This window comes from Armigeres subalbatus, chromosome 2 (genome assembly GCF_024139115.2).
Source record: "Armigeres subalbatus isolate Guangzhou_Male chromosome 2, GZ_Asu_2, whole genome shotgun sequence".
Lineage (NCBI taxonomy): Eukaryota > Metazoa > Arthropoda > Insecta > Diptera > Culicidae > Armigeres > Armigeres subalbatus.
In genome coordinates, this window is record NC_085140.1 from 43,693,831 (window position 1) to 43,718,776 (window position 24,946).

At 41.3% G+C, this 24,946-nt stretch overlaps 2 protein-coding genes across 2 annotated transcripts in view; one reads left to right on the forward strand and one right to left on the reverse strand.

Annotated features, from left to right (window-relative positions):
- Positions 1-24,946, forward strand: part of LOC134218495 (RING finger protein nhl-1-like) — a 93,414-nt gene that overhangs the window by 6,186 nt on the left and 62,282 nt on the right. The window contains 2 exon segments of the mRNA XM_062697580.1: positions 24,327-24,467; positions 24,743-24,878. Coding sequence (XP_062553564.1) covers positions 24,333-24,467; positions 24,743-24,878 — 271 coding nt within the window. The 5' untranslated portion in view covers positions 24,327-24,332.
- On the reverse strand, positions 6,083-6,952 carry LOC134208948 (uncharacterized). The gene is made up of 2 exons (XM_062684916.1): positions 6,390-6,952; positions 6,083-6,219 (listed from the first exon to the last, which is right to left on the reverse strand). Exons 1-2 carry the CDS (start codon positions 6,880-6,882, stop codon positions 6,083-6,085), a joined length of 630 nt encoding a protein of 209 aa, XP_062540900.1. The 5' UTR covers positions 6,883-6,952.

Below are 24,946 nucleotides of genomic sequence, written 5' to 3' on the forward strand. Positions count from 1 at the left end.
ACGCATGGTCGGTAGTGTTAGAATGACTAAAGTTTGGAGAAGCCAGGCAGGAGTGTCAGGGGGCAGATACCTCTGCGGGACCAGAATTAGGGGACACAAAAGTCTCGCTATGTCTGGCAGGAGTGTCGGGGGGGGGGTGATGCTTGTGCGGCACCGTTGCAGGACAGGGTGACCACCACACCGATTGAGGACTATCTGAGGAAATGTAAACCTCCAGCAAGATACCTTGACTTCAGCCCAACGACAGTATCAAAACCCGGGTAGGTGAGTGTTAGGAATGCGTGACGTCCAAACGATGCACTGGAGGTGCACAGAGTAAAAATAAATGGGAGATGGGGGTATTATACCCCCACGGAGCGATTAACTAAATGTCAGAGGAGTGGTGCACAAGTGGTGCAAGCGAAAGGGACGGAATGAATGAGCGAGCACACAAGTAAACCTCGCATGGTACGGATGGTAATAAGGGTGGTGGCAGTGGGTGGTACCCACACGGGTAAAAATCCGTTCCTGGAAATGAAAAAATTATTCATGATATCATGAATCCAACGTGTTTTCATGTTATATGATTTCATGATTTATTTTCGCGCAACGCAACCAATACGTTACGATTTGGTTGTTGAGATCGAAAAATAAAAAAAAGCTCAACAGGGGTTTTGAACTCGAGTACACTGAGTGAGAGTCCAGCGTGCTACCTTTCAGCCGTTCTCACTTCTTGGGAAAAGAGTGTTCGAAGTATAACCGGTTATGCATTTTGTCGACTGATGAAGATTGCGTAGTACCATGAATAATGTTCCTGAAATCATGAATTATAATCATGATTTCATGAACTGGCATGATTCATGATTTCATGATTTTTTATTCATGATTGTAGTTTTGTTTGATGCATTTGTTTCCGTGCACACACCTGCAGTGGTGCGCACGTGGTACGCGAGGAGAGTCCCAGATTGGCAAAGAAGCGAGTGAGCGTAGGGCATTAATGTCCTCATGGAGTAAATAGTCTGTCTAGGCAGAAGAACTTCGAGTTGTCGTGGTAAACAGTCCTGGATTGGGTTGTAGAAATTCTGCGTAGCCCACCCCTTCCACTTCCTACCCTGTCTGCCGCGTCAGGACGAATAAGATGGTTGGTTTTGCCTTGTAGCTGAGGTAGAAGCGGCATTGGAGCCACCAACCTGGGGTCGCCTCCGTCACCTCCTTGGTAGACAAGTGGCGCCACCCTGTTGCAGGACGGTGTGAACACCATACCGAATGAGGACTGTATGTGCCGTGAGATGGCAACATGGTCATCCCTCACAGTATTGCCTAATTGCGGGCCGGGGGAATGACTGGAGAGGAAGAAGTTGGTTTTAGTGGGTCTGGAGTGGTGATCCCATCCTCACACTACCTAGGTACGCCTCCCCAGGTGTTTGGTTGCAGAGCTCGATACGAACAGCCAAGGATGTTAACGCTCGTTCAGTAATTTGCGTTCGATCATTTAGTAGTTTGTCAATAACACATTCCAGAAGCTGAATTTCAAAATATGTTGTACGGTGGACTTCTAGTGCGACGGTTTTTTCACAACTCTGCCTAATGGTTCGTTGTTTGAATTCCACTAGTAACGGAGTTAGAGCTATAGTTTCAGTAACTTAGACTAAATGATAACAAAATTCCAATCATTTTGTTTAAGTTACTGCAACTAGCGCTCTAACTCCGTTATTAGTTGAAATCTAATAACGAACCATTACGCAAAGTTGTAGAAAAACCTTTCGCACTAGAAGTCCACCATACAACATATTTTGAAATTAAGCTTCTGGAATGTGTTATTGACAAACTACTAAATGATCGAACGCAAATTACTGAATGATCGTTAACATCCATGCGAACAGCCTGTCAGGGTGAGTTGGAAAGAGAGATTGACCGTAGAATATAATGAGATCCATTCACTGACATATTTCAACCCTGTTCCGAACATTAGCGTTTTTGCGCCCTCAAACTAAAATTTTCATCATTTTTCCGCACTGAGGATCAAGATCAGGCATTGAAAAAAATCAGATCATGAGTAAAAATCGGCTAAATTCATGGCAACTTGATGCTCTACTGCGGCCTAATCGCTGATGCTCTCTAGATCATTGAAAATTGGCGTTCGTTGATTCAATGTTTAAAGATCTTCATCGCTCACCAATGGGAGACAACTGAGCGAGGCAAATCACTTGGTAACCTAACAATGAGTGTTGTTACCACACGCTGTTAGAAAAATCTTTTCAGACATTTGGAAAATTAAGTCCGCTATGAGAATGGAACTCTGGTACACTGCATGGGAGGCTTTGATACTTTCTCTTCTCCATCCCAGTAACTTGAAAACAGAGTGAATAAAGCAGAACATCTGATGTGTTTCGGTTTTATTCTAGTAGAGCAAGCGTAACACAAATGCTCCAGTCGTAGCTTTCCTGGATACCATACCAAGTATGGCTTGGCGAACTCTGTTGCTCGTTGTTTACGCAACAACGATCGCTCATAATCGTTCTTTGGTATCCATCTGAGCAAGGCTGTTCACTCACTGGCATAGGATGCTATGATTGAATTAGATCAATGCTCGTCCGCTTCACTCACGCTTTCAATGCCTGATCAAGATTACAAACGAATTCAAGATCATTACATCAAATTACACGACAGAAGCCAAAGTGGTCATTTAAACGCGACTACAATGCGCGAAGAAAGTATAAGGACACGAGTCAAATGACCAGTTATCCGTCGATCATACCCGTACCCAGTGTCTATCATTTGGAGTGTAAAGTATACTTGAAATGCTGCTAAATTGGTACTGTTTTTTTGTACTGGTAAATGTTTTGTATTCTAGGTTAAAAATAAAATAGACTAGTTTTTTTTTTCGAAGGAAATAATTATAAGGACAGGCAACAGTTTTTAGACAAAATACTCAACAAAAACGATATTTATTAAAAGACATTCACATTGATTAATGGGGAGTTACTCCTCTATCTTCCATCAGTCGTCTCGGCATAACATTTATGTGGATTTCAGTTCATTATTGTTGCATTGATCCATTATTCGACGATAGCAGTTCGGAGTTGAAGAACAGTGTCAAAATACCCTCATTATGTAAATATTTTTTGAGAAAATAAGCCAGGTGAGCTAGGCTACTCGTAAATTCACAACAGTTCCATGTTTGCTTGATTTCCTATCTACATGGGACTGTTATTCATTTATGGACAGGTGGCATGACCTATTTGATTCAGTTCGATAATTCAGATAATATCTGTGGGTGGGTGGGAAAATATATCAATCTGAATTCGTGTTTCCGTCGGATAAACCGTTCCATGCGAATTTGGCGCAAACCTTTTTAACGGTGCTAGATTTCTTTCATGGTTGCATACAAATGGGCTTCAAAAGGTTTTCAAATGTTTTATGTTTTGAGTGTTTAAGTGTTCATATTTTTTGTTGCATTCCGATTTTATTTTCAAAATCGTTCAAAATCACTTTTAAAACCTTTTCAAGAGTAGGCCAACTGGGCGGATATTGCTCTTGAAGCGGCTTTGGTGTAAGCGATGGAGATGAAAATGCCTTCACTAGAGTTTCATTGTTATGAAATTTAATTACTCTTGTAGTGAGTCATACAACTCAAAATGTTACTGGGGCTATTTATTGTTAACATGCTGTAGGGGAGACGGGCTGTTTTCCGAAAACTATTCGGCCGAATGCCATTTGGCTGAAGGCCCCTAAGAAGAAAGTTCGTCGAATATATAATTTGTCCGAACAGAATATTAGGCCAAAAGTGATCTATTCGGCAAAATGACCTTTTCGGCCAAATGACCTATTCGGCCAAATGACCTGTTCGGCCAAATGACATATTCGGCCAAAATACCTATCGGGCCCTGCTTAGCCGTGCGAAAAGACGCACGGCTACAAAGCAAGACCATGCTGGGGGTGGCTGTGTTCGATTCCCGGTGCCGGTATAGGCACCTGATGTCTAGATATACCTAATGTTGAAATAAAACTGGGTGCCTGGCAATCTCCGATAACAACCACAGTCTTGCGGTGTGTGAGGTATGAACGAAACCATCTTAGAAAACAACCGTTAATGCCGAACTTCTTCATTTTTGCAATCGCAATATCGTGGTTCACTTTATCGAATGCAGCGGCCAGGTCCGTGTAGATCACATCCGTCTGTGCACGTTGAACCATACTATCGGTTATATAGGAAGTCAAGCAGAGCAAGTTAGTAGCTGCATTTAAAGAAGTGATACCAGAGGGAGAGGGGGGTCTAGAAATCCCAAAAAATAGTGGACGTCATATTTGAATCACCCCTTTATGAAAATTGAAGGACATAGATTCATGAGAGTCGTTGAAATTATGCTGCGGTTTACCATGACGAGCAGCAGTGGGTGATGTGCCACTGATTTTACTAGTGGTGCAGGTGCAATCGATGAAGATATAGCTTTGATCGCTAATGAAACTGAGGTCAAGACGACGATTATTCTCGTTGGCGATGGAATTAACTTGAACTAGTACTGCTGAGCTATAGCTGAGCTATAGCGCGCACAAATACAGCTTCCGGTCTCTAAGCTCGATCGTTATACAAACCTGTTCAAGGCAATACCACATAGTATTAACGACAGCTTTTGATTTAAGACTGGAATTCACGGCTATCAGTACTCCGCCCCCTACGGATTTACGACTGTTGTTTGAATTTCGATCACAGCGAAAGACCTCGTAAGCAGGACCAAATATCTGGCTGGAAAGTGTGACATCATTCAGCCAAGTCTCAACGAGAACGATGATATCGAAGCACTGATCAGACACTGCAAGGCGGTACTCCTCGACCGTGGAATTAATTCCGCCTACATTTTGGTAGTAAAGCAGCAGTTGTTCATGTGGCTTCTGTGGCGGATGCGAGGAACTGCAAGCGGCGAACGAATCAATACGGGCATGATGCGAAACATTGGGGTACTTGCCTGCGCGAGGATTTTGGAAGACCTCCTCACCAACACCATACGCAGGACCAGGACGGCTGCAGATCGTTGCGATGGGTGACTTAGAGGCTTCCATAGAGTTTGTAGCAGGTCTGCGTCCCGGTGACTCGATGCAGTACGCTTGGTTCGATTCGTCTGTAGACTGTGACTGGAAGTCGAAGATGTTTCAAGACACGAAAAGTTCGAGAAAAGAGTGTACACCCGGTTCTTTTTTTACACGGGTGGGTTTCAGCTGATTACGACCTTTAGCGTTGATGAAACTATGAGTTAACCCCATGAAAAAATTCACAAAAAATCAAAGAAAATTCAGGTGGTATTTCAAAAGCTGTAAAAAATCAGGTTAACCGAGAAATTAAAGAATACCAACCGTGTAAAAAAAATATTGGGTGTACTTGCCCGAATTTGGATTTTGGAAGACCTCTTCAACGACCCCAAACATAGGACCGAGACGGCTGTAGATCGTTGCCTGGCATGGCTCGCCTGTGAAGGGAGGGGGGGGGGTCCGAGGCTTCCAAGAGACTTTGGGCAGTCGTGGATCCCAGTTTCCAACGATGGATTATTAAGGTGGAGTTAAAAGGTGACTCGATGACTATTTGGTTACGGCTAGTTTGGATAGAAGTCGATGATATTTCAGGACACGTATAGTTCGAAAAACAATTGTATCTGCCCGTATTAGGATTTTGGAGGACCTCTTCACCGACTCCAAACACAGGACCGGGACGACTGTAGACCGTTGACTGGCTTGGCTCGACTGTGAAGGGGGGTGTGGAATTTGCCAAATAGCTTCCGCCGATTTCGGGGCAAACACTGTTATACCCGGGAGCTATTGGTGAGAGCGACTTACCTGCACGGCTGCTGATGGAAGGAGGAGGACGATTGCTGCGATATTCTGAGCACGACAGCGAGTGCAGTGTTGGCAAACGCTCTGACACTTTTGGTAGCATTGATGACAGGTGGGGAGCTGTATTCTGCAGCTAACGTGCATCTTTGCAATAGGGTGTATCCCACATCCCACTCCTTCTCACAAAAAAAAACGAAAATTCTGACTACTCCCGTATAGATTGTTATCGGAAATGTTTCGAAAAGAAAAAAAAATGCATGCGAAATGAAATCATCTGTTACTGATCGTTTAATAATGTTATGTTACCACAGCGGCGACAATTTTTATTCAAGGCTGGACATTGTCTTCCTCTATGGGCAGGGCGGTCACACCGTGAGCATCTACTCCGTCTACCCAGCTTACTCAAATCTGTACCTATTTTGGGTCAAACCAAACGGAAATGTGACTATTAGATCAAAGTAAAAAAAAAAGATTTTTGATCAAAAAATGTCGAATTATTGACAACATTTCTACTATACATTTTGCAAGATAGGTCATTTGTTTTCTGAAGAGCGGATTGTCAAAATATAGGCTATATAACTCACCATTTCCTTGTCTCCCCATGTTTAGGCGCTTAGATGGTGGACCTTGGAACGTTTGGTTGGATCGGGAGTCGTTCTGCCGCTGTTCTATACGATGTTCATTTAGTTGCTTTCCGGTCACTTGATGCGTACGTTTTCCGGTCTGCCGATATTTTAACGACGAAGCTCCAACGGCGAGCACTTTGCTGCCAGACTCGTTTGTCTCTTCTTCAAAGGCTTCACAGCGCGTAGCTGACTGAACCACAAACTCGGTGTCATAGTTGAACATTCGTGCTGTCCTCGCCAGTTCTCTGTTGGACATTCCCTTCAGAAGCTGTGATCTGACGAAACGAATTTGATCCTCCTCGCTGTATTTACACAATCGAACTTGCGATACCAATCTGGCACGGAAAGCTATTGCGGATTCTCCATGATTCTGCTTCATGGCAGTGAACTTGTCGTGCTCAGCGCTAACATCGGTCATTGCTCGGAAATAACCGGAGATATTGCCTACCATTCGTCTGTAGCAGTCTGGATCAGAGAGGCTAGGACGTAGCCCTGCTGCGCGAATGATGCCTTGAAACTCATCTCCTAGAGCTAGGTATAACAATTGAGCTTGGTTGTACTGTAAAATTCGTGATGCCATTGAGAGAGATTGCTATCTCGAATTTCTCCAGATACCTGGTGAAAGCTTCCCACATACACGTTGTCTTCTCCGTTTTTGGGAACGGTGGGATGTTATCGATTCTGACAGCAGAACTTGTTACGGGTACCATCAGAGAAGCCGATTGGCTCCAATCCAGATCCGCCAGGGCCTGCGCTCAATTATATTGTCACGTACGACCTGCGTCAAATCTAATAGCGCTTTCTGCAAGCCGTCCAATCTGTCTGACGTGCCCGACCTCACTTCACTCGCTGTCACTTCCGCAGGGCTCTCTAGCTCGACATCGACGTGATGTTGCTGAGTGGCAATCGTGTTGTCTATGTCACCCGCATTTCTGTTTCTGTCATCGTTTGACCCAATGGGATGCTGTGAAGAACACAAATCGACATCTGCTGGAAACTCCGGTTCCTCTTCTGAAACTTCCGATTCATCGCTAGTATTTTCTTCGCATGAGTATGAACGATTGGAAGCGTTTTCGTCGCTTTCGACCACGTCTTCTTCCACGATTCTTACATATTTTCCCGTACTCTCCATTTTTTTTAACACTGCAGGAAATAATTAAAACAATAACTGTAACAACTGTCATGACAAAGCAAATGGCTAATCTTTCCGCTAAAGTGTCCCGCTTTGCGGCAAAAACATTCCATTATGAGTCCCACATAACGGCAGTGGTTCCTCGCGGAGGTCCCCTCTCGCATTTAGTTGGATACGAGTATAAAGTATCTAATTTTCCCACTGGAGCGTCCCACTCCATGGTAATAATCAATGTGGATGGATGTCCCTGGCCATCTATTTTATGTTCCAAGCGGCGTCCCACCGTACAGAACATATATATATATATATATATATATATTTCCAACAAAGAAGTTTCCACTTCACAATCTCCCCACCAAGTGTCCCACTTGTGGCGAAGATCACTCTAGTAGTCGTCCCGAACCACTTGTCTTTCTGAGATGTCCCGTCTCAGAACAGATTTTCTCGGAGTTGTCGTCCTGTACACACTCCCGTATTCAGCTCTCTGTGAAATTATTTTTCAAAAACACGAATTGTAATGCAAGGCCCTGAGAAAGGCGATATAAAATGTGCTTTAAAGTTAAAACGCGAGTCATTTCCACATTTTATATAAAAGAATAACACCGACGCTTTTTTTTTCACACGCGCTCGCTGATCAAATGAAGTTAAAATGGCGTCAACAATTTCATCACTCTTTTTCTTTTTTTTTTTTTGGGAAGTAGGATGCTTGTAAAACTATTGGTAGTTACTGTACAGTAACTACTTCTGGCAGGATCGCCAATGTGGAATTTGCCAAATAGCTTCCGCCGATTTCGGGGCAAACACTGTTATACCCGGGAGCTATTGGTGAGAGCGACTTACCTGCACGGCTGCTGATGGAAGGAGGAGGACGATTGCTGCGATATTCTGAGCACGACAGCGAGTGCAGTGTTGGCAAACGCTCTGACACTTTTGGTAGCATTGATGACAGGTGGGGAGCTGTATTCTGCAGCTAACGTGCATCTTTGCAATAGGGTGTATCCCACAGGGGGGTCCGAGGCTTCCGTTGGTCTTCGGGCAGTTGTGCGTTCCAGTTTTTACTTTAAACGAGACGAAAGAGAGATCGTCTATGTTCTTGCCGCGAGGGACAAGCTTTGTGACAGTTACTGAAGAAGCATCCACGTTAGAAATCTCGACAACATATTGTTTTACTTCCTCAATTCCCTGGTCAGGAGCAAAAGGAGTTACGTAGAAAGATTCTACGTCACTCGGAGGTTGAGCATTGTTTGCTACTTTTAGCGGAATGGTGCTTGAACCGCTACGCGTAACGGATTCCTTAGTAGCGTCAGCGGAAACGGAACGGTTTATGTTTCTATCGACAGGCGGTGCTCTACTTGTCGCTCCCTTCTTTTTTTCTATTGTTGCTGCTGGAGTAGAAACTGTGCGGGCTGCATTCCTAATGAATCCGGAACTAGTAAAAGGTTTTTCGATTATTTGCACTCGTTTAATCCCAACGACCAATTTATCCGGTACATTGGCAATAGAAGTGTTCACTTCGTCGAGGACCTCGAAGAAAAAAGTGTCATCGCACGACCTATAAAGGTTAACTGGATCGTCCGAGGTAAGATCCAAGTTTATCTCATCGATACGCTGTGAGAAGTTATCATGAGGTAGTGAATTGATGGTCGTCGTCGTTTGCTGCTGATTACAGTATAACGTTCTATTGATTTTGCGAAGATTTTCGCCATAACTACCAAGGCGTGTGACCGTTAAATCTGTACGGAGGAGCAGCTCACGCAATGCCTTCATGTAGGAAATTACCTTAATGGTAGATTTTTGTAACAAATAATCCTTTGTTAACAAAGAAATAACGTTTGTAACAATAATGATATAATAATCTCATAATTATGTTACATTTTAGAGAAGGAGTTTTGTTATAGTTTTGGGCATTTTATCATCTAACCAGTGTTAAAAAACAATACTACTTTTTAGGGTAACTTGGCAAAAAGGGCCTCGCCACCTGGGTAGAGATGTCGCAAATTAATCGATTACTTCGATTAATCGATTCATCGTTGTGATAATCGATTAATTTTGAATCGATTATTACCCAATAATTAATCGATATAATAATCGAGAGGAATCGAGGGTAATCGATTAGTTACTAATCGATTAATCAGGATTTTACGACATCATAAGGATGTCGCTAATTAATTGATTACTTCGATTAATCGATTCATCGTTATGATAATCGATTGATTTTGAATCGATTACTATCCAACAATTAATCGATTCAACAATCGACAAGAATCGAGAATAATCGATTAGTTAATAATCGATTAATCGGGATTTCACGACATCTCTACACCCGGGGTATCCCTGACTTCTGGTTACGGCCACGGAAGTCGTCTGGGGTGGGTTACAACTAGCAACCCTATAACCAGAGACCGGCGGAGTGAAAGACTGTCAAATTGGCAACGTATGAAAATGCATGATATCGTGAAAATAAGACTGGCAGCACTTGAACTTTTTGCTTGCTTCTTATGGATGCAAAAAGTAAACAAGTCGAAATGGAACCGCTTTTGACGGTTCGATTGGAAACAAGATGGCGTCTTTGCCGATCTCTTATTCTAGTATTTCTAGTTACAACCACCTCTTTTCCCAGGGCCGGTTCTTCGCTATTCTGCTGATCAGGGAACAAAGAAACACTACACCGCGATTTTACTTTTTCGAAACTATTTTTATTATGACTTACTGTGTGGCCTGTCTCGTGTAAGGTGTAGGGCTGGTCAGCGATGACGGGATGCTCGAGATAGAATGGGTTGGGCGGGCGGAGTACTTTACAGGCACTGCAGACCAAACGACGTGGTCCCTTCGGCCAAGATGGTTGCCGGTGAACGATGTCGCTTTACGACGCGGTGAGATTTCCCACTAAGGGGACCTAATCCAGCGCTGGTGGATGAATCACACCTCTGCGATAAGTAACGATGAGTCCTGACTCCAATATATTAAGCAACCTAAATGCTCTGAATGATTCCACAAACACTGGATGTGGTATCTACCACTCTTAAGGTAGCAAAGATGCTGTTGTTTGTAGCTTAGGGAGCTTTTTAACTTTTAACTATCTTTCGGTAGACTTGATCCAATCACTATGACGGTTGGAGTTGAAAAAAGTGATCTTCTTACCCAGTAGCTAATGTCGTTTTCGGTTTTAAACCTGGGTCAGGTCCGACCCCGACTCTGAATAACCGAACGAAAAACGAATCGGGATCGAGTCAGTATGATGGTGTTAGTGAGAACTCAAGCTATCATCTGTTTTGTTTTCAGTTGTTGCGTATATCAGCTGGCAGAAACAGACATATTTTATCTATTGAATTTGGCTATTAGAGTTCTTTTTCTTATTTTATGAATTATGGGGGAAGTCAGATTTTTCTTCTGTTAATTGTTTAATTTAAAAAATGACATTTAATCCATCAATAAATGTATGTGATTAGGAGCTTGTGATGAATGACGACGGCAATGTGGATTGCCGTGAAGGAATTTTGGCGCTCTGGAACATTGCCAGTAGCTATGCCAATCCGTGTTTCCCGATAAACTACATATTATGCTGGTTCTATGTGGCGTGCTGAGTAACAATAGTTTTGTTACAGTAGATTTGAATTATCAATTATGTCATACAAATGGAACATAACAAGAAAGTATGGAAACACTTTGTAAAAAATCCAATATAAAATGTGTTTGGGGCCTTTTATTTTAAAACATAATCCCACAAGAGTTGACTAGCACTCTTTTTTCTATTTGTATTTTTTTTACTATTGGCGTTTTGGGGATAGCCACGATTTCGTCAAAACTGCAAAAACCAAATATATAAGAAAGGCAAATAATTTTTCACTATATAATCTAAACGGGAGATTCAACATAATAAATATCAATGGAATAAAATATGTCTTTGTCGTTTTTTAACAAATTACAACAAAAAATCCTTCTTCCACTCGAAAATTACGCTCAATTCAAATTGGTATAAAAATTGTTCCTAAATTGACATTTGAATCTATTTTCCGGCCAAGTATCATCCTGGAGTGATAATAGCTTTCAAATATACCATCTGTATGGCAAATAATTAGTAAAACTATTGTAAAAACATAATCAGAAAAACGTCATTTGTTGGTGGTAATATAGTTGCCGCCGCCTTATAAAGGGTTAATATATTATGTTTATATTCTTCAAATCCGTAACCTTAAACAAATCATTCACAGAACTGCAATAATGAATAAATTAATGGTATAGACATTTTGGTATAAATAATTTCATAGCGGTACGCTATTTTCTCATTGAGATAACAATTATACCTAAAGTATATCTTCGAATACACTACGTAATAGTGAATAAATAGCAAGTACCTCCTTGTCACTGCATTTATCGATCACATTTCCAACCAAATTTTCAACCCTCATTTCGTTTCTGGAGCTATACGGGAGCTACCATCAGCGAAAAATATGTCGGTATCTGAATCCGATTCACCATCAGAGAAATTTGGAGACAGCACACAAATAAAATAATCCATTTTTGCGTGGAAGACAGCAACAAAATCGACAAATTTAACAAATGAAACGTTTTAAAATCAAATACCTATCCATGTCTTTTACGTTTCCATTTTCCTTTAGCGTAAACATAAACACCAGTTTGACAGTTTGTGTACGAATGTATTGGTGAACCTAGGTTGGATCTCGATAAATCGGCAGAGCGAACCTCATTCATTTTGGGTCGGATCTGGTGCGGATCGCGATCCAACCTGAACGAATAACCGAACGTTTTGACAGCAGTTAGAGCGGATCCGGGGCAGATCGACCCAGCAATAACCGAAAACGACATAAAACTCATAAAACCCCTCCTTTCCTCATGCAGTCTCATCCCATTCCCTTTTCCTATATCCTTTCCACAACTCCAATGCCTTCCCAATCCTTTGTCATCCCGTAGATTATTGTATCGTGTGTTTAATATGTTAAGTGTGCTTAACTTATTTATGTTTGTGTTCTTCTTCCCCAGCGTTAGCATCCATTAGAGCATGCGTTTTTGCACACAATTCTTCATTGAACAAAAACATTAGGACTCGTTCCACGTAAAAAGTGTTTGTCATGCATGGAAATCAGTAACGCGTGTATTTTTTACGGGGCTGTCATCCTGGATCCCATTCTATCCAACTCACGTTTAATTAGAGCGTATTTGTCGAATACTATTGACAGCTTTCCATAATTCCCCATATTGATCATAGCGGCAGTATCAGCCTTTTGCTAGGTTCTGACCAAAATATCCATCACCTCCTTAGCGTACTTCAGACCGATAACCATATTTCTGCTGAAGCTGCTTCTTTATCGGAAACATCGGTAGCATAGTCCTTTTTAAGGCGTACGCAACAGTTTATACATGAAAGCTTGCTTCATAGGGTAAGGGAGGTATTTTGGACCACTTTAGGAGATGGCCGAGCAATTTTTCGAATAAAAGTTAGATTTTGTAATAATGCTTGATCAATTCCCTATGCAACTAAAAAGTGGCGAATACTAGGTAGGATTTGTGGATAAAAATGTTGTAAATCTCACCGAAAGAACCAAACTATCATAAATTCTGAAGATATGTAAGATTTAATTTTGGACCACCTGTTTTCATTTTGGACCACCTATTGGACATATTTTGGACCACTCGAATAATTTTGTATTGCTTGCAAAGTTATGTTACTATTAGATTAAATAAGTGATCTCCAACATTTTCGGCGTTTTTTATCCTTGTCCTTGTTAAGCAATACATTTTAATAAGCACTCGAAAGCTAAGAACAATATCTACATACTAGCTAAGGGTATTGAAACTAATATAAATGTCAGTACCATTTGGTACAGCATTATCAAAGCAAAACAAACGTGCGACCCATGGCCGTGATGTATGCACCTGATCACTCCTACCCTGCCATATTTTTTATGTAGTGTGCCAGATCTGTTCCATTTGCGTCATAGATGGGTTGCCCAGTTCTTCCTTGCTCCTTGCACATTCTTTTTCCAAACGAAACATAATCGTAGAACGCGGAACTCTGTTGCATTGGCAAGCAGCACGGACGGAGAGCTCTAGTAAAGATTGGTTCTTGTCATGGAGCTTTCTTACTATTTTCGTATGGAAATAATGAAAACAGTTACATGTTGGTTTAATAGACATTTTTCTAGAGCTTACATCAATGAACCGTAATTTATAAATGCAGTATGAACAGTAATTTATGAATATCATTTTGAAAAAATGGTTGTTATACAAAAGTTATTATTATTATTGTCTGTATTTAAGACGCTTTCAGCCCTTGGCTTGCCCACCTCTGGTAGCAAAAAGGAAAAAAAATATGAGATCTAGAACTTAAAAAGAACATTTGTCGAAAATATGTTCGGTTTAATAAAAAATGAACCTATTTTGGACATGCCTCAGAATACTGTTTTTAAGCTTACAATGTTTTGCTCGAGATATGAAACTGCTTCAATTAGGTTTTAATAAGTCAATAACATCATTCACATGTTTTAAATCTATGTACAAATAAACTTACAGCTTTTGAAACTTGACTTCAATTTTACAATGTCGTCTTGGTTTTGGTCTAATCCAGCCGGAATGGGTAAATGCGTGAAAATATACTTAATAATCGATATATTTTATAAGAAACAAATGTAGGAGATACCTTACGGATAGTTTCTTTTTGCAATAAAATTCAAATTTTGCATGTTTTATTTAGTTTTGTGTGATATAAATGCAAAATTCATCTAGGTGGTCCAAAATATGAGCCCGGTCCAAAATACAGCCGTTACCCTATTCGCCAAGGGCGTTGCTTTGCTGTGATGAGCAAATATGTAGCTTGAAACGACAGGACTCGCTCGAAAGTTCTCCTCTCAAAGCCGTCCGACCTTCTCGAAGTGCTTTCATACAAAAAAATCACGTAATCTTTTAAAAGGATTTTTTTGAAGATTTTGTTTTGGTAATTCTGACGAATTTCCTCTCACAGAAATTCCTAAGGAATTCCGAAGTGTTGTCTTGTAAACGTCTGTATCTCGCCGAAAATAAAAGAAATGAAAAACTTATCGTTGTTTCACTGCCTGCAGTAGTTCATAGGAGAATTGCGAATTCCAATAAATGGCATGTAGGGCAAGCCTCTTATCTCGCCGGGGGAACATCTGCGTTTTGCCAACTTTGATTAGAATCCCTAGTGCTGGGATATCCTTCGAGAAGAAATAAATTTGTCAACAATGTGCTATATTTCCGTAGGATATTGACGAAGAAATTCTTTATGTCATACAAGTAATCATAACATACCTCCATGATTGTTTACAACAAAGAGCCGAAGAAATGACTGCCGTTCGAACGCAAACAAGATCCCTTTCTCCGAAACGAGACAATTATCGTCAATACGGCATAAAGGAATCCATTTACTTGTTTTCTCCGCCGTAGCGTGAATCAACCAATCCGACCAGTGTGGAAACGGTCGTAGGTTGTGAACAAAAATAAAATTGAGATGATTGCGGGCTGACAAAATAACGACTAGGAAGTAAAAACAACGCAGTCAACATTCAGATTATCAATTGTCACCGGTACCATCCTACGCTGAGGGTTTAAAGGAAAACGAGGTCAAAATTTTTTAAAGTCGAAATGGAAGTTTTTTTTGCGAATCTCAAGATAAATTGACTATAAATAATTGCATGTATTTATATTTTATAATCATATTTTGAAGAATTTTTAAACCAGAAATAGAATGGACAATGAGTTGATGTTATGCTTCTTCGTTTTGTTGTAAGAAGTTTCATAATGTGATTTCCGCAACCTTTTCTTTCTGCAGGGTTGATAAAAATGTACATTTTTCTATGATGATTCCATAGTGCAGTTTGAAGTTCTTCAATAATATGACGACACATCGATGAAAACGAGATCCACCTACCTACAAAAAGAATTACACTCAACCAGATTTATTGCTTGTGGTTTTGATTACGTTCTACCAGAGCCTTGTAACGACTTCTGTTCAGGTTATCATAAAATTTGATGATATTGGATGCCAGATTATGGCTTCAATTGAGTCGGATGATACTCTTTGATCATGAACGAATTACGGGAGCGTTGCTATGATGAGCTCATCGTCTGCTCCTTCTTCCAATTTGACGATTTGCTGTGTGGTTATTGCTTGTTTGACAACAATTTGTCATTGTGTATCACATTACAGTACAAAATCTAATAAAAATAGAATCTTCTTGCTATGATGAGTTGAAGAGAAAGCTGCAGTGCTTCGTTACAGTAAAATGTTAATTCACATGAAATTAAACGTAACACGTTAATTATTGCCCCAATTCGAACAATATTTTACTGCTTACGTCTGAAAAGAGTAAACATTTGAGTACTGAATGTTGCCCATTCCACCGCTCAGTACATCACCCATCTAAAATTAGAACCCAATAAAATTCATCCGTCACCATCCGAATACCATTTCATTCATAAGTGGACGCACACTGGCAATTGATTGTAAGTACAAATTGATCCTCCCAAATCCATGGCTCGCGAGGGGAATATCGCACAAGGAAACTTTCCCACAGACGGCGATAATGCTTCACACAATCAAGTTTTCCCATCGGACCAGCACGACCACATTGACAGTTGGATACGCATTTCTCGCTCGATTTCCGATCGCCACCATCCGTACTTACCAGTTTGTTGTTTTCGAGCTGGCGAGTTTTTCCTTTTTCGTCCAAAAATAGCACCCTCATCATCGGTACGGCCTTAATCTGTTGATGTCTGCGCAGCGTCTTTGGTCAGGTTCGGTTTCGAAGCTCGTCTTTGTGCTCGGATCGGAGTCAGATTAGGGAAAAACATCGCGCGCAAAGTGATGATGACTGACGGGATATTTCAATGTCAGACACGGTTTAACGGAGCTCCAAATGGGGGAAGATTCGAAATTTCTAGGTCAATGGTGTCGCGAATGGTTGAGGTGGACGCGTAGAATGCAAGGTCAGTGGTGGGTAGTTTCCGATTTGTTGAACCAACAGCAAACAAATGAACCCAGAGCTTATGTTCTTTGTTCTTTGCCTCTATGGTATTCATTGTATCAGAACATTGCCGGCTTGCAGCTTTAAATTAGTTATTATGCCAACCAGAGATGCTCGAGTCGATGGAGACGCATGGTACGAGATCTTTGAACCAGTTTTCAATTAGGGCTGTACTCTAACTTTCATATATTCAACCACTGAGTAAAATTATATTGCCGTCTAGGAGGAACTATTACGCTTTTTTCGTCAACATCTGCAAACTGTACTAGAAGCTATAATTTAGCAGGGCACTATAACAAAGGAAAATGACGCTAATGATAGATTTATTCTGGACACCAAATTTCCTCACAAGGCCATCAGAATACTATTTAAAAAAAATCACTTTCATGCATTAAAAGTGTAAATAATAAAAATTTCTCGAAGATTTGTCTGATAAACGATACCAGACCACATTTACCCACTCTCTGTAATTCATTCTTCAAAAATGAACAGATGAAAGGCAAATAGACTTGTTACTTTTTCTGTTATTGTAACTGGTTACACATGTTACCAAAGTGAAACGAAGAAACACATCGAACACAAGTAAGGAAGTGAATGTGCCAGCTGTACCGCATTCCGAACATTCGCCACCCAGCTCGTTTCGCTCCTTCTTCCTTCACGAGTGCTTTCCTTTTGACTGATTTCACGATTCGGAAAAACGTGGATTCCATAAACTGTATCTTTCCGTCTTTCTGAATCACCTCGACAGCCCATCCGCACCGCAATCATTCAGTCAATTTTTCCGATTCACACATAAAAAACGGGCACCCGAGGTCTCTCGTATTGTTCGTGGAAACGATGATCCCATCAAAACGGTTTAGTGAACGGTATAACATTCCCAAATACCTCTGCAAAAGGCTGGGGAAAGTGGAAAATGTTCCTAACCACGTCGTCGTCGCCGTTGACGTCTTCGTTTGTTTTTCGTTGCGCCCACACGAACGAGCAATAACGGCGGCAATGTGCACCCGCGCCCGGTTAGAATCGTTATAATTTACCTTTACGGCGCAAAATTATGGCCCACGTCACCGCTCTCGTTCCTTGCCGATGAAGCAAAAGGTGTGACGGGTGGAAGCCATGATTTTGGCTTGTTTTTGTTTGTAGACGGGCGTGCTCCATGTCGTAACACATAGTTTGAGTGCAGTTTTTTTATGACAGGTTTGGTGACAAACCTGATCATAACAAAGTTGTTATCGAATGGAACATGGCTGATGGAATCTCTACAGACTACTTATATCTTGTAAGAGGCTTCATTTGCGCTTATTTCTATTAATTGGTTGGCATATAAATTAGCTAATGATATTCTTTTATAGGATCTTTATTGAAGCAATCAGATCTGTTCAATATTGATAATGAAATTGAGAATTATCACAGATTAATCTGAAACATGTTTAGTGAAATGTTAAAACTAATCTGAAAAGCATATTCGTTGAATTCCATTTAATTTCACTTCGATGTCAGATACCGTTTATTTCCGCAGTTTAAAAAAATCACAAAAAAACGGTCATATCATCGCGCTTTAATGCTAATAAAGCCAACTGTGGAATAATTGAGCTTATCGTGCCGCATAACAATGATATCGAACAAACCGTTTTCATTTTGGTCTCCTTTGTTGAGCTGGATTTTCAATTTAGTTAACCAAACACCCGGGCACGCCGTCTGCATTATCTATAAATAAGGATTGGCGGTGGATTACGGTTTAAATAATTTGCCACTTGAATTGGAGAGAGCGTTCGTTCGTTTCGGCTGCTACATGGCCGAACGCGTGTCGTAGGTACACCCACTCGAAGTTACAGTCACGGTATTAGATTGCTGGGAGACTTTTTCTTCGTTTTATGTTTGACATTTCGTCCCCTAATAGGCAAACATGCTGGATCAAAGCTTGGTGAGTACACTCACAATTATTGGAAACGACTCAATTTTGCGCAAATTTTGTTATTGGCTTATGATATCTTAATACATGTTGTCGAGAATGAACCAACGCAAAACCCCTTGAGGTAAACATGCTCTCGAATTACAGAAATTGATACTGAAAAGGCGCCACTTGTTTTTACGCACAATAATGTGGTCCAGATAAACTTGTGACTGAAGACAATGGGGGCGAAGTTAACATTACTGCGCATTGAACATATCGATTAGGGTTAGTATAAGGGATTGAATAACATTATTGGAATACTGACCTAATTGTACTTAATTTTGGGCGCAGCTACAAATTTTAGGTTAATTTTTTGTTGCCGATTAATAATGATTTTTGGAATTAAAATTTTGCGATTTCCGTTGATTAATGATTAATAAACATAAAATAGAACTAATGAAAGTGCTGATGAGAAAAATCTTCACAAATAATGATTGTGTCGTTATTATAATTCTTTGGAAAAGTACTACCCATATAGAATCAATGTGGATTCACTCATAAACTCAATTATTGCTTATTCGATACCACAAATAAACATTATGGCTATGTGTGGATTGCTAAAAGTTTAGGTAAGGTCAGGTCAGGTTATGCGAAAAGCGCCAGTAGCCTTTTGAACGTCGTATACTTTGTTCATAAGAGCACGAAAATATATTCATAGAATGATTAAATTATGACACTCCTGGAAGAATCTTGATCATAATCTCAATCTTGAACAGCATTAAGTCTTAATCCTGAACAATAACCGAAACATTAACAGGATTAAGTCCAAATCCAGAAAATGATTTTGTCAGAATCCTGAACCGAAATTAGAGAACAATATTAAGACTAAATCCTGTTCAGGACACGAACAGAATCCTGTTCGGGATTCTAACAGAATCCTGTTCGGGATTCGAACAGAATCCTGTTCGGGATTCGAACAGAATCCTATTCGGGATTCGAACAGAATCCCGTTTCGGGTTCGAACAGAATCCCGTTTGGGATCCGAACAGAATCCTGTTCGGGAATCGACAAGAATCCTGTTCGAGATGCGACCAAAATCCTTTTCGGGATTCGAACAGAATCCTGTTCGGGATTCTAACAGAATCCTGTTCGGGATTCGAACAGAATCCTGTTCAGGATTCGAACAGAATCCTGTTCAGGATTCGAACAGAATCCTGTTCAGGATTCGAACAGAATCCTGTTCGGGATTCGAACAGAATCCTGTTCGGGATTCGAACAGAATCCTGTTCGGGATTCGAACAGAATCCTGTTCGGGATTCGAACAGAATCCTGTTCGGGATTCGAACAGAATCCTGTTCGGGATTCGAACAGAATCCTGTTTTGGGATTCGAACAGAATCCTGTTCGGGATTCGAACAGAATCCTGTTCAGGATTCGAACAGAATCCTGTTCGGGATCTGAACAGAATCCTGTTCGGGATCTCGAACAGAATCCTGTTCGGGATTCGAACAGAATCCTGTTCGGGATTCGAACAGAATCCTGTTCGGGATTCGAACAGAATCCTGTTCGGGATTCGAACAGAATCCTGTTCGGGATTCGAACAGAATCCTGTTCGGGATTCGAACATAATCCTGTTCGGGATTCGAACAGAATCATGTTCGGGATTCGAACAGAATCATGTTCGGGATTCGAACAGAATCCTGTTCGGGATTCGAACAGAATCCTGTTCAGGATTCGTACAGAATCCTGTTTGGGATTCGAACAGAATCCTGTTTGGGATTCGAACATAATCCTGTTCGGGATTCGAACCGAATCGTGTTCAGGATTCGAACAGTATCCTGTTCAGGATTCGAACCGGATCCTGTTAGGAATTCGAACCGGATCCTGTTCAGGATTCGAACCGGATCCTGTTCAGGATTCGAACCGGATCCTGTTCAGGATTCGAACCGGATCCTGTTCAGGATTCGAACCGGATCCTGTTCAGGATTCGAACCGGATCCTGTTCAGGATTCGAACCAGATCCTGTACAGGATTCGAACCGGATCCTGTTAAGAAATCGAAACGGATCATGTTCAGGATTCGAACCGGATCCTATTCAGGGTTCAAACCGGATCCTGTTCAGGATTCGAAGCGGATCCTGTTCAAGATTCGAACAGAATCCAGATCAGGATTCGAACAGAATATATTTCAGGATTCGAACAGAATCCAGTTCAGGATTCGAACAGAATCCTGTTCAGGATTCGAACAGTATCCAGTTAAGGATTCGTACAAAATCCATTTCAGGATTCGAACAGAATCCTGTTCAGGATTCGAACAGAATCCTGTTCAGGATTCGAACAGAATCCTGTTCAGGATTCGAACAGAATCCTGTTCAGGATTCGAACAGAATCCTGTTCAGGATTCGAACAGAATCCTGTTCAGGATTCGAACAGAATCCTGTTCAGGATTCGAACAGAATCCTGTTCAGGATTCGAACAGAATCCTGTTCAGGATTCGAACAGAATCGTGTTCAGGATTCGAACAGAATCCTTTTCAGGATCTCGAAACAGAATCCTGTTCAGGATTCGAACAGAATCCTGTTCAGGATTCGAACAGAATCCTGTTCAGGATTCGAACAGAATCCTGTTCAGGATTCGAACATAATCCTGTTCAGGATTCGAACAGAATCCTGTTCAGGATTCGAACAGAATCCTGTTCAGGATTCGAACAGAATCCTGTTCAGGATTCGAACAGAATCCTGTTCAGGATTCGAACAGAATCCTGTTCAGGATTCGAACAGAATCCTGTTCAGGATTCGAACAGAATCCTGTTCAGGATTCTAACAGAACTCCTGTTCAGGATTCGAACAGAATCCTGTTCAGGATTCGAACAGAATCCTGTTCAGGATTCGAACAGAATCCTGTTCAGGATTCGAACAGAATCCTGTTCAGGATTCGAACAGAATCCTGTTCAGGATTCGAACAGAATCCTGTTCAGGATTCGAACAGAATCCTGTTCAGGATTCGGAACAGAATCCTTGCAGGATTCGAACAGAATCCTGTTCAGGATTCGAACAGAATCCTGTTCAGGATTCGAACAGAATCCTGTTCAGGATTCGAACAGAATCCTGTTCAGGATTCGAACAGAATCCTGTTCAGGATTCGAACAGAATCCTGTTCAGGATTCGAACAGAATCCTGTTCAGGATTCGAACAGAATCCTGTTCAGGATTCGAACAGAATCCTGTTCAGGATTCGAACAGAATCCTGTTCAGGATTCGAACAGAATCCTGTTCAGGATTCGAACAGAATCCTGTTCAGGATTCGAACAGAATCCTGTTCAGGATTCGAACAGAATCCTGTTCAGGATTCGAACAGAATCCTGTTCAGGATTCGAACAGAATCCTGTTCAGGATTCGAACAGAATCCTGTTCAGGATTCGAACAGAATCCTGTTCAGGATTCGAACAGAATCCTGTTCAGGATTCGAACAGAATCCTGTTCAGGATTCGAACAGAATCCTGTTCAGGATTCGAACAGAATCCTGTTCAGGATTCGAACAGAATCCTGTTCAGGATTCGAACAGAATCCTGTTCAGGATTCGAACAGAATCCTGTTCAGGATTCGAACAGAATCCTGTTCAGGATTCGAGCAGAATCCTGTTTAGGATTCGAGCAGAACCCTGTTCAGGATTCGAGCAGAATCCTGTTCAGGATGCAAGCCGAATCCTGTTTAAGATTCAAGCAGAATCCTGTCCATGATTCGAGCAAAATCTTGTTCAGGATTCGAGCAGAATCCTGTTCCGGATTCGAACAGAATCCTTTTCAGGATTCGAACAGAATCCTGTTCAGGATTCGAACAGAATCCTGTTCAGGATTCGAACAGAATCCTGTTCAGGATTCGAACAGAATCCTGTTCAGGATTCGAACAGAATCCTGTTCAGGATTCGAACAGAATCCTGTTCAGGATTCGAACAGAATCCTGTTCAGGATTCGAACAGAATCCTGTTCAGGATTCAAACAGAATCCTGTTCAGGATTCGAGCAGAATCCTGTTCCGGATTCGAGCAGAATCCTGTTCAGGATTCGAGCAGAATACTGTTCAGGATTCGAGCAGAATCCTGTTCAGGATTCGAGCAGAATCCTGTTATGGATTCAAGCAGAATCCTGTTATGGATTCGAGCAGAATCCTGTTACGGATTCGAGCAGAATCCTGTTACGGATTTGAGCAGATTCCTGTTAAAGATTTGAGCAGAATCCTTTCAAGCATTCGAGCAGAATGCTGTCAAGGATTCGAACAGAATCCTGTTTAGGATTCGAACAGAATCCCGTTCCTGATTCGAGCAGAATCCTGTTAAGGATTTGAGCAGATCCATTTCAGGATTCGAACAGAATCCTGTTCAGGATTCGAACAGAATCCTGTTCAGTATTCGAACAGAATCCTGTTCAGGATTCGAAAAGAATCCTGTTCAGGATTCGAACAGAATTTTCTGTTCAGGATTAGGACTGAATCCAGTTCAGGATACGGGGAGAACCCTGTTGAGGATTCGGATAGAATCCTGTTCAGGAATCGAAAATAAAACTGTTCAGGATTCGATTAGTCCGAACTCTACATAGGATTTTTTGACCTCAGAAAAGAATTTGCCCGAATCCTGGACAGGATTAAGTCCGAATCCCAAAAAGTGTTTAGTTGGAATTCATGACGTTATTCAGTGCGAATCCTGATCAGGAATCAGTTTGAGTTCTTAGCAGGAATCAGTTCAATTCCTGCCTGGTACTAGATCTACCTGACTCCCGAAAAGAATTCAGTCGAAACCTGGACATGGTTCAGTCCGAATTTGGAACAGAATGCTGTCAAAACACTGAACAGGATTCGGTAGGAATTTTTAACAGAGTATGCTCGACGAATGATAATTGATATAATAAGAATTTATAGGGATATTTTATTTGATCGAGAAACGGTTATTGGGTAAATTGTTGGTTTCAGAATTAATGACATTTTTTAAAGATTCTGAGGGCTGTCTATCTTAGGATATAATTAATGTACAAATGATCTTGTTTGAGTTTGAGAATTGTTTCTCTTTTGTAAACCTTAATAATTCTCGGACAATTGAAATTCTATCGTGGACAGCCTTTAGAGATACTACAGGCGAGAATATTGCAAATCGTGGTAGAACATGATTAATCTACACCAAGGACTACTTTCAGAAAATTAATGACAAACGTAGAATTAATACGTTTAGACCATATGAAATTTTCATTTTAACAATACTGGGTTTCACAAAGCACGCATTTGGTACACAGTCTTAACCAATTTTCCGAATCATATTTTCCGCATTAAGCACTTGAGTACCATTGTAGCTCTTCAGAGAAAGCGCTTTCGAGTGCGTCGTCGTACCGTTTAAGCACTTCCTTTAATGGAACTCAAGTATCAAGTTGAATGGTTTCTGGCTTCGAAAGGCACATCATCGCACGCCGCCTTCAAAGCCAAATTCCCGGAAAGCACATTTTTCACCGCCAAGTGAAACCCGACAACCATCGGGCATAATCATCATCATCAACATCATCATCATCGTCATCCGAATGAATGTGTTATTGTTTTAATGCACACTCGGGTGTCGTTTTATCTCTTCGACTGATCGCATCAAGCGAGGATGGAGACGACGACAACCTTGGCCGCAGAAAAGTTTTCTTCCGAATTAAAAGGAATGGAGCAAAAGCGAGCTGGGCTTGCACTTGGCCGACTTCCCCGGGATTCTGCCATCAATTAATGTTTGGGTTTTCTTCTCCATTAGGGCATTCCTCCCCGTTAGCTTCCGAACGTGTAACGTTCGCCTCCCATTACGTGCGGATATTAATGTGGTTATTTCTTGTTACCTTCCCCTTTCTCGTTTCAGTGAAAAATGGAGCAATTTGAACAACTTCTAACGTGTTGCGTGTGTCTTGATAGATACCGCAATCCGAAGCTTTTACCATGTCAGCACTCGTTCTGCATGGAGCCGTGCATGGACGGCCTCATCGACTACGTGAAGCGACAGGTGAGTGGATTTTGACGATGGTGGTGGGTACATGGGGGATTTGTAAGGAGGGGTTATGTTAAGCATATGTTGGGCAATTTCCGATTGATGCTTAGCGAGTATATGATCCGTGGTTGGATAGCCATCTTGGTGATCTGTTAGAGTTTTGGAACGTACAATAATAAAACTGAAACTTGCTATTTGGCTTTGAAAATGATATATTTAATTTATGAATTGCAAAATAAAAATCATGTTTAAACATAGAAACAAATTCTAAATAAATTCCTTCTGAACAGGTAAAATGTCCCGAGTGCCGTGCGGAGCACCGCATCCCTTACCAGGGCGTGCAGGGCTTCCCGACCAACGTTACGCTGCAACGCTTCCTGGAGCTGCACATCGAGATAACCGGCGAACTGCCGGATCCGACGTCTGGTAAGCCTTTTTTTAAATTTCATTGAATTGGTGTACCTAACTTTCGGTTCCGGGTCTGATCCGTTCTG